This window comes from Aptenodytes forsteri, unplaced genomic scaffold (assembly GCF_000699145.1).
Source record: "Aptenodytes forsteri isolate BGI_AS27 unplaced genomic scaffold, ASM69914v1 Scaffold482, whole genome shotgun sequence".
Taxonomy (NCBI): domain Eukaryota; kingdom Metazoa; phylum Chordata; class Aves; order Sphenisciformes; family Spheniscidae; genus Aptenodytes; species Aptenodytes forsteri.
Window position 1 is genome coordinate 880029 of NW_008795046.1, and position 9770 is coordinate 889798.

The following is a 9770-nucleotide window of genomic DNA, read 5'->3' on the forward strand; positions in this document are numbered from 1 at the left end:
ACCCCGCCATGGCTGGCTGTGGGTGATGCCGCGGCGGCACAGCCCTCCCAGCCCTGCTGACAGAGCCCAGGTTGTTTTAATGTGACTGAGAGAAGACCCAAGCGATTTTCCAGGACCTTCTTCCCCTTGGCACGAAGACTTCCCCACACAGGGAGAAGGGCGTTGCAGGGTATAAATGAGCGTAGGGCCCTCCAGCATCCGTTCAGCTGCACTTTGCTTTGGGTAGCAGAGCTGGGAGGCTGTGCCGGCTCCACACGGCGGGGACGGCTGGCTGTTGTCTCAGCAAAGGTCCTCACAACTTCAAAGCTTTGAATTCCCTTTGTCTGAACTCCACGTGGCTGTCTGGGGGGCTTCTGTCTCAGGCTGCCCAAAATAGCTTTATGAGCTTTACTCATTAAAAATAATATCCTTTTACGCTATTTTCTTCTTTTGTCAAAACAGGAAAAAATTCTGTACGTTCATGACCTCTTCCAAACTAAAGTTATTGGCTTTTTTTTTTTCCTTCTTTTTGTGATTCTAGATCCCCATTTTCTTAACAACAAAGAGATGTCAGATGTTACATTTCTGGTGGAAGGAAGACCGTTTTATGCACACAGAGTGTTGCTATTTACTGCATCACCAAGGTAAAATATAGAGACATTTCTGGTTTTTAACAAAAACAGAATTTGATTTTGTGGTCTTGCTTTTTTCTTTTTTTTTTTTTTTTTTTTTTTTTCTCTGCTGTTAAGATTCTTTGAGGGCTAATGGCCCAAGCTTAGTTTTTCCTAAGCAGAACATCTCAACAGCTTGTTTCTGGTTGATCTGCAGGACGTTTAACAAGTGCTCCCATGACTAGATTCCCACCCAGTAAATGATCTATGCTTCTGGCCATGCATCATTCATTCCACTGAGACACATTTGCATGGAGCTCCTCATCTTAATCATAGAGGAGTCTTAATACTTTGATTCTTAATAATCATTTATCCTGTGAGTGGCTAAATCCTGCCTCGCATCAGTGTAGGCAGTCTCCAGGAAAAACAAGCTACTATCACACAATTCATTGACAGCATTTGACATTTTTTAAATAAAATTAAATAACTACGAAACATATCATACTGTATCCAAAGGCAGTATTTATAGTCGGTTCCCTGTGCTCAGAAGGCTGGACGTGGGTTACCCAGCTCAACCCAACCTTGAAGTTGCTCACAAACCTTATTTGTACACAGCTTTATAATTAAAGGTGTGCTTTTAAACAATTTAGCTGGCCCTCCATAAGGGCTTATTTCAAGATGCAGCAAGGACAAGCCACTGAGTTGGGGCAGTTTGAGCAGTGTGGGGATTGATGCTAGACATGCTGCCGACCCACAGCACAGAGTAGAGAGATTTGCATGAAGCAACTGTAGTGTCTGGCCCTGCCTTCAATTAAGGAATGGGTACTTTGGTAGAGGTACAAACACGTTCCAAACTCCAGCTTTAAACCCACTAAATTGTGTTCATAGTAGAGTTTGACACTAGTAAAAGCAAATCAATTGTTACCCATATTTTAATTAACAAGATGCAGTCGTGATATGGAAAAGGTTACCGTCCAGCAAATGCTGGTCTTGATAGATAAGCCAAGCTTTGCACTACCGCTAGAAGGTCGGATGAATTATCAAAAAGAGGAAGTACAAGGGCAGATGTTTCTGAAAGCGCGTTTCCCGTTTTCACCTTCTGATCAAATGGGAATATCTAATTTTAAGAAATAGATTGCTACATATGTACGTCTCACATAAATCTGCAATTATTAACTTACAGTGTGTTTTTTTCCGGAAACTTGTGTCTGAATTTCAGGTTTTGATAATCAGAGAACAGCAACCTATCCAGTTTTCTCTCCTGCCTCTTCTTACACAATTGTATTGAGCCTGCATAGAAGCATTAGTCTTAGTGTAGTTGTTTTAATGTTTTGTTCCAAAACATGTTTTTTAAACCAGCATAATGGACATAGGCCAAAATTTATCTCCTTCAAAAAAGGAGGTGTGCAGTTTTTAAATGTTGCAAGTCTTCCTAAAAGATCATGTTGCCTCCAAGAAAAAAAAAAGAAAAAAATTATTTTGGTTTTGTAATATGCATCATTACAGTATCTGGATTTCCTATGTACATTTTATTCTATTGTGATATTAGATGCATTTTTCCAAAATTTCAAATCGAAATCTCCTAAAAGAGAGGCTTCTTCCTTTTGGTTTGAACTTTATTTTATGTCAGTGTCTAAATCTTGATGCTTTTTGGTGACAAATCCATTCATTTCAGTGTACTGTTTTTGCAAGAGCTGATGCTGTCCTTCCACTTTGCTGTACTTTTTCACAGAGATAATTGGGCTGGTATTTCAATCTTGCTCCTTTTTATTTAGGTTTAAAGCATTGCTGTCTAGCAAGCCCTCATCTGATAGTACTTGTATTGAGATCAACTATGTGAAGTACCCCATCTTTCAGGTAAAGTCAGTTCTCACATTGAATTTGAATGGAACATGTAGTAGGAACATCGTACATGCCCTGTCCAAATTAGTACGTATGTATTTGATAAACACGTAGCTCAGAGTAGTGGTCTCATGAGCACAGGCTTCATCTCCGTTCATACACTAAGCTGCAGAGTGCTATTGATTGCAGATGTCATGCCTGACCAGATACAATAGCATGCATTTCACTTATACGGGGCATGCAGACAAAGCAGTGCATGTCAAGGTAAAGCACTTGATTCTTCTTTCTCTCATTGGCTCTTTCTGTATGTAAGGGACAGGCTTGGAAGAGACACAGTTCATTCCCTTCCTTAGCAGTATTGTTCAATTGATGTTTTTGCCATGAAAATAGAGAGCTTGCTTTCTCTATCTGTAGCATATACATGTATATGCTTCCCTTTATTTGAGTCGGAGCTCAGACTGTTCCATGTATCAACTGTTACCGCTGCAGATAATTCCCAGCTGCCTACGATAACTTCAGGCTTGCTGGAAGCTCACTGCGGAGGGATCTTAGCTGGCTCATATTACAGTGCAAAGCCTCCCTCACTCTTTCTCATCATCCATGCATGCCCACACACAGCTGGGTGACCGTGGGGCTGCCATTGCCAGGGAAGGAATAAGGGAATAACCATTATATATGCTCTATTTTCCTGAATCAATGATGTACTTAACATACTGGGAAATACATTGAAAATTCAGAATTAATTAATTGGCTTCCTGCAAACTGTTTGGAGCTCACCAGAAAGTCCAGACAGTGTGGCTGGTGAGGGTTGAGACGTTAGACTGCCTGTGAGAAGGAAACATTGAACTGTGCAGAGAGAGACAGTAACCAAATATATCTTGAAATCAGGAGGTTTGGGCCAGTTTAATCTACAAATCCTTGGTGGTGTTGGAGAGCCTCGGGTATTGCCTGCAATCTTTACATCACTCCCTGTTCCCTGATGTCTTGGATTGCTTTTTATAAACACTCCCTTTGTTTTATTACAGCTGGTTATGCAGTATCTTTATTATGGAGGTGCAGAGTCACTCCTGATTAAAAATAATGAAATTATGGAGGTAAGAGACATTTATCTTAATTGCAGTGGGAGCAATGCTAAGTGAACTGTGTACCGTTCACCCAAGGGCATGTGGCCATTGGGCAAGACATGAGCACTCCTGTAAGAGCCAGCAGTGCCTCACCCAGAGTGGCCAGGCTGTCCGCAGTCCTGCGGAAGACACTCAGTCTCCTCCTATGCCGGTTGCCCGTTATGGTAACTTTTGCCAGTGTGAAGTTGACTGTCAGAGAAGAAAGAGTAGAAAAACTGTGAGCATCAAGCAAAAAAAGTATCTGAAATAAAAATACCTACTTAGATGCTTCGAGAGGCTCTTTCAAGGAAATGCAAAGCTGGTGTTACCAAAATCTGGAAGCAACTCCCGACAGCATAGAATACCATCCTCTCTCTCTCTCTCAGCCTGATAGGTGAGGTGCTCTGCTCCAGCTGGGCCGGTCAGCTTCTCTCTGTCACAATCTTACTTTTGGTTCATTAGCTCAGGCTTGCATGTCCAGACCTATCTCAGCAGCGTAAAAGCATCCAGTTTGGTTCCTCACTCGAGAGAATTCTTGGGCACGTACCTGGCTTTAACCATGGGAGAAATCCCACTGGAGTCACAGTTCAGTTCAATTTCAAGCATGTGACTGTCAAATTTTCTGAATAAAACCTTAAGCTGCTCCCTGAGATACAGAGACTTCTTTGCCCCTTTCTCACTGGATGTAAAACATCCAGTGCCATTGTGCTCATTTGCAAAAGCCAAACGAAGCCAACTGGAGCTGACTGAGCCTTCAGTATCGCCACACATCCACAACCTGTATGGATGTTAAGTCATCCTCTTCCAAATACGGTGTGCTGTCATTGCCAGCTATGATCAGCCTAACGACTCCAACTATATAGAACTAAGACATATTTGAGCAAATTCTTGATAGTCATTCAGGGAGTTTTCCTGTTGACAACCACCAAAATATGGCAGCCAAAAAGAATACAGGACAGTAAATACTAAAACCACAGCTACTTAAATAGCTGGTAATCATCAGTGTGCAGATTAGAGTCGGCCACCATGATGTTTTACTGTTGCCTACATTAGTTAGTCTCCGTGCGAGGCTTGGCTTTTACCAGAGTACTGCTAACCAGAAACTGGGAGCAACTCTTCTTTGGGGTATAGAGTGGCCAGGGTGAATCAATTCTGATGGGTACAGGGACAACTGTACCAACCCTGCTGGCAGCCAGAGGATGGAATTAGTCAGGACTGAAATTATCCCTCTCCGATGCAGGCGGTGGATTTTTAACTAAGCATAGCCACATTGACTTTCTGAGCTTTATAGGAAAAGGTGACTGATTCTCTATTTCACTCGTAGTTTTGAAAGAAGCTCCTGAATTTCTAACCCTTTCTGAAACAAGGAGTCTCAGACTAGGCAGTGCAGGGGCCTTACAGACATGCGTGTGTTATCACCTAGGCTGTTAAAAAGCTTATGCTGCAGTTCAGCTGTCTGCTTGCTCTACTTTTGTGACATCTCAAAACTTCTGTGACTCAAGAATGTACGACTGATTGATTGATCTGTTGATAACAGATCTGGCCACGGTTCCTCACAGTTTAAAGTAATTACAAACCAGCACGTGACTGCCTGAGCCACAGAGGCAGCTGGAATAGGATTTGGCTTTATCTTTCAAAACTGCATTTAGCAACTTTCCTTATTACAAATATGATAACAAGAAGCACCAGAAATACTCCACAGAAGTCTTTGCTGCAATTCATAATTGGGGCCAGCTGGCTGCTATCACATCAGCACTGCAGATTTCCAGCACTTGGATTTATTTATAGGATTAAAGCAGAGCTTGAGCGGACTGCATAGGAGAAGTCAGAATAATGTCATGGAAGTTTCAAGGTTTTGTTCCCCAGCACTCCTATCTAGCAGCATGAGAGCCCTTTTGGGATTCACAGGATAGCTTTTTGTCATGCAGTCCTAGATGATAAGGGCTGTATAAATGTCCAAACACCTGAACAGCTTGGCCTAAGAGACCTGGCTGAGTTAGAGCAAGGTGTCAAGCAATGGAGAACCCCAACCTGCTTCCTAAACCAGAGCAGAGAGCCAGAGGTGATGACCTACCCATGGAAGGACAGAAAATGAAATTCCTTTTCCCAGCTGTAAAAGGACAGAAAGAGGGCAATAGAGGAAATCCTAGCACTACTGAAATCAGTTGGAGAACTCAAAATTTAAGCCATTTTCACCCTATAAGCTTCAGGTCATGCCCACAGCATACAGTGGCATGCAGAGACCCCAAGGCGGTGTAAGCTTCAGGTCATGCCCACAGCGTACAGTGGCATGCAGAGACCCCAAGGCGGTGCCAGTCCAGGTAGTATATCCATAGGGCGGATGCAGGGCCAAAGAGGGAGGTCAGCTTGAGTCCTGATGGCACGAGAGCCATGGTAGTGCAGCAATACAGACACGTGACACTAACGTGAGTGTTACTGGGCAGTGCCTCGCACCAAGCTGGTTCCCACCTTTGCATCGTATCCCGCTGTGCACCCACCCACTCCTTGGAGTAAGGTGGAGCCAGACAGTGTTTCAGTGCCCGTGGCCCAGACGTGACCTTACCGCTGCTCGCGAACTAAAGCTAGGAGCATATGGAGATCTGACTCCATTTCCTTGAGCCTGCTGAGGTGACAGATTTGAGGTTTATTGCCTCTCTAGGTTTTTAAGACTGCCCAGGGTGGTTATCATCATCTGGTTTGAATTCCTCCATACTCTTGGTCCCGGCCCTTCTGCTGACATCCCCACATCCAGCCCAAGTGCTCTGTTTCAGCCAGAGCTTGGGGAACAGTTGAACCGGAACCTTTTTTTCCTGGAATGTAATTGCAGATCCCTCCTTGCAGAGTCATGTTTGCAAAGTGACCACAGTCTTCCAAGCTGCCATTTCCTTTTTCTCTCTCACCGTCCCCCCCCATCCCAAAGTCAGCACGTGGACCTGAGCAGCCTGTGGTGGTCTCTCCGTGTACAGCTTCCCACAGTGTTGATCTACAGGGGACTGCAAAGGGTTGAAGCAACCAAGCAACCTTCTCATTCTGACTGTTTGTCAGTACTTTCATGCTAACTGAAGCCGGGGCAGAGAAAAAAATATCATGAAACAGTGAAGAAGCAAGCTCTGATTCTGTATCACTCAGCAGTTTTGACTACTTTTTTCCTTGCCTTTTTTTTTTTTAGCTTCTCTCTGCTGCTAAATTTTTCCAGCTTGAAGCTTTACAACGACACTGTGAGATCATTTGCGCAAAAAGCATTAATACAGAAAACTGCGTGGATATTTATAATCATGCCAAGGTAAAAATAACCGCATATGATTGCATGTTATGTGTCTGTCGTCATACTCATAGGTCAGTTTTATAAGTAGTGATAGTTTGTTATTTATTTAAGATTTGTTATTTATTGGGACTGAGTGGCTAATAAGTACCTAGTATAGTGACAGTCCTAAATCATGTAGTGTAAGAGCACCTGTGGCAACTGCTCACCCCCTTCTCTAAGTGCTTCAAACTCAATTTGAGTGTACCACTGTGTGGCAGACCTATCCCTTATCATGGCAACCCAAACTGATGAGTTACTCAACAGGAATCACCTAACTGAATAAGACACCTCTCTTTCACCTTCCAAGCTGCATTTTGCCTTCAAAATTTCCTGTTTCTTCCTGCCTGAAGCCCACTGGGGTGATATAATCAATGCTGGTGACAGTTTGTCAATATATAAAAATGCCACGTTGTCAAAGTGCAACATCTCTGAGCCGTGCAAGGATGATAATGAGAATTTTATGTCTTGGAGAGGAGAGATTCACAGCTTCTTATTGGAATCAAATTATTTACTTAGCTTGTGATGGGGCCTAAGTCATTAGGCATAAAAGCATAGCATTTTTTGACCTAGAAAACCTATTTTCGCTCATTGATGGAGGTGGTTGCCGCATTGATTAGTTTCAGTTTTTCTCCTCCTCTTGTGTGCTTAGGATTTAGACCTTCACTTGAAGATGGAAATGATACACAAATAGTTGCAATGAAATATTTTTAAAGCATTCCTTAGATGATTTTTTTTCTATAACTTACATTGTCTATGCAAAAGATAAAACAGTGCAGCGTGACATGGAGGTTTGATTGAACAGAGTAATCCTGCAGATTGCTCCAAACCCCTGCAGATCTGACCTCCATTCCCATCATCAGGTATTTCCTACAGAGTAGTAATGTTAGGGCTTGATGTACAGATAACGCGCAATCAGTGTTTGAAATAGCATAAAGCTCCACCTATAAAATGAATAAGAAATGAGGTACATCTGCAGGTCTATTTATTGTAATAGGAAAAAAAATCAGCAGTGCAGGAATCTTTCGAAAAACATTTGATTTATCTTCTAGCTCGTGTGGGAACTTCTTGGTTTGTATTACCGTTACTTAAAGTAAAATGAATAATTTTGTTTTAAAATCACATGTTTTCCTTGAATTGTGAAATGTGGCTGTTATTTACACCCTGACTGAAGAACGTTCTTACACCGAGCTTTAGACCTGTCTGAGGAACTTGTACACTGCCGATGCTGGGACTGAACAAACCCAGCGGCTAAATCCAGATCCTTGTTTGCCTGCAAGTGCCCCAGCCTGCAAGTTTTCTGTGCCTGCATCTCCCAGTGGAGTCAGTGGAAACAGTGCACTTGAGAGGCTTTTACGGCCAGGGTCATGTTTGCACTGACGTGGGTAGTGCATTGCACAGATAGCCAAGCTAGCTGTGAATGAAATCTTGACTTCTGGAATTAGTTAAGACACATCACGCTAGAGCTCTGCATGGGCTAATTTACCCTGCTTCCAGTAAATTGCCAAGGCTAAGTTTCATACTGCTGTAACTAGAAGGTTTCCAGGACCTGAACTAGCGCATTTAAAGCTGGTTCAGATACCTCTCTATTACGCTGTCTGCAGAGCAGAGAAGACACTCCATCTTTTTGCTCCTGGTCTCTGTGATGTGCAGGTGATTAACCTGAGCACAGATCGTTCTGCCCAGAGTGCTCCCGTCACACAGTAGCTTCATTTGTTTGTTATGTGAATATGAGATAATGGTATGTGGCTGAAGAGGCCAGATGGTCCTGATGAGCCAGGGGAGCTTGTAGGCAGTTTGAGCACAGCTTGCCAGCCAACCGTCTGCCTTTCCATGTCGCTCTCTGAAGTGTGGAAGAAGCTCATATTAGACCGCAGTCAGGATGGGAATAAGGTGAGCAGGCACTGAAGCCAGGAACCACCGCGTCAGCCAGAAGTAGGTTTTGAGTAACTTGCTCCTGTTGTAGGTACCATTTCTAGTCCTTGCTACTTTGCAAGTTCAGCTGCACCTGCAGGAACTCAGGCGATGCCGAGACCTGCTTTTCCAGATGGGGACGTGCGAGCAGGTTGGCCCAGAGACACGTGGAGCACAGTCTTTGTCATCATGATTGAGAGAAAGATATGATTTGGTGGAAGCATGGCATGAAGTGAGCACAGATTTTGAAAGCTATCTGTGGTGGGGGCCTCGGCTGTAGAACAGCGTTTAGCAGGGTGGTGAGCTGTGTGAAAGGAGCTGTAGGAACAAGAGATTGAGACCCTCTGTCAAAGAGGTGAAGTACTGGTAGGAAGGTGAAACAATATGGATTTAGTCACATTTACAATTTAAAAGCTGAATTGAGTGTATTAAAATCATCTGTGGCATCCCTATGGGCTTTCCATTCTTAAAATTGCAACATCTACAAAGGCAGTCATTTGATTAGTATCACTTTAAGGGTTTCATTTGTCAAAGCCTTTGTCACTGTTCTTTTCTTCCAGAAAGAAATGAAGTAACTGGGCAAATTGGATTTATAATGGTGATTGATTAGTTACCACTAGATACCAGTTGTGTTTTACATGAATGTTTCCAAACTCCCAACAAAATAATTTGGAGTTTCAAATACATGCCTAAAACACTTAGCACTTGCACAGATTGCGGTCTGGGCCTCAGAACAAATCTGAAGAAGAAAAGTACATTATTTCATCAGTGTCGTGAATATTTTGAAATAATGAATAGGGATGAATGGTGTTTCAGAGAAGAATACAGATTCACACATATGCTCTCACATCCAGGTGCAAAATAATGCACTCATAATTTGATGAAAACTTGCATGGTTTGAAATCAAGTTAAATTCATTCATTTTCCTTGGGAAGACAGATCCTACCTAGCCCTAATCTGTTTCGGGTTTTTTCTGATTTTTTTTTTTTTTTTTTTTTTTTTAAATATGTTTCTTTTTTT

The 9770-nt window shown here is 42.7% G+C and overlaps 1 protein-coding gene across 1 annotated transcript in view; it reads left to right on the top strand.

Annotated features, from left to right (window-relative positions):
- The window catches only part of BTBD11 (BTB domain containing 11), a 77139-nt gene that overhangs the window by 64817 nt on the left and 2552 nt on the right, over positions 1–9770 (top strand). Inside the window, exons 12-15 of the mRNA XM_019471452.1 lie at positions 521–623; positions 2366–2447; positions 3458–3526; positions 6705–6818. Coding sequence (XP_019326997.1) covers positions 521–623; positions 2366–2447; positions 3458–3526; positions 6705–6818 — 368 coding nt within the window. The remainder of the gene's footprint in view (positions 1–520; positions 624–2365; positions 2448–3457; positions 3527–6704; positions 6819–9770) is intronic.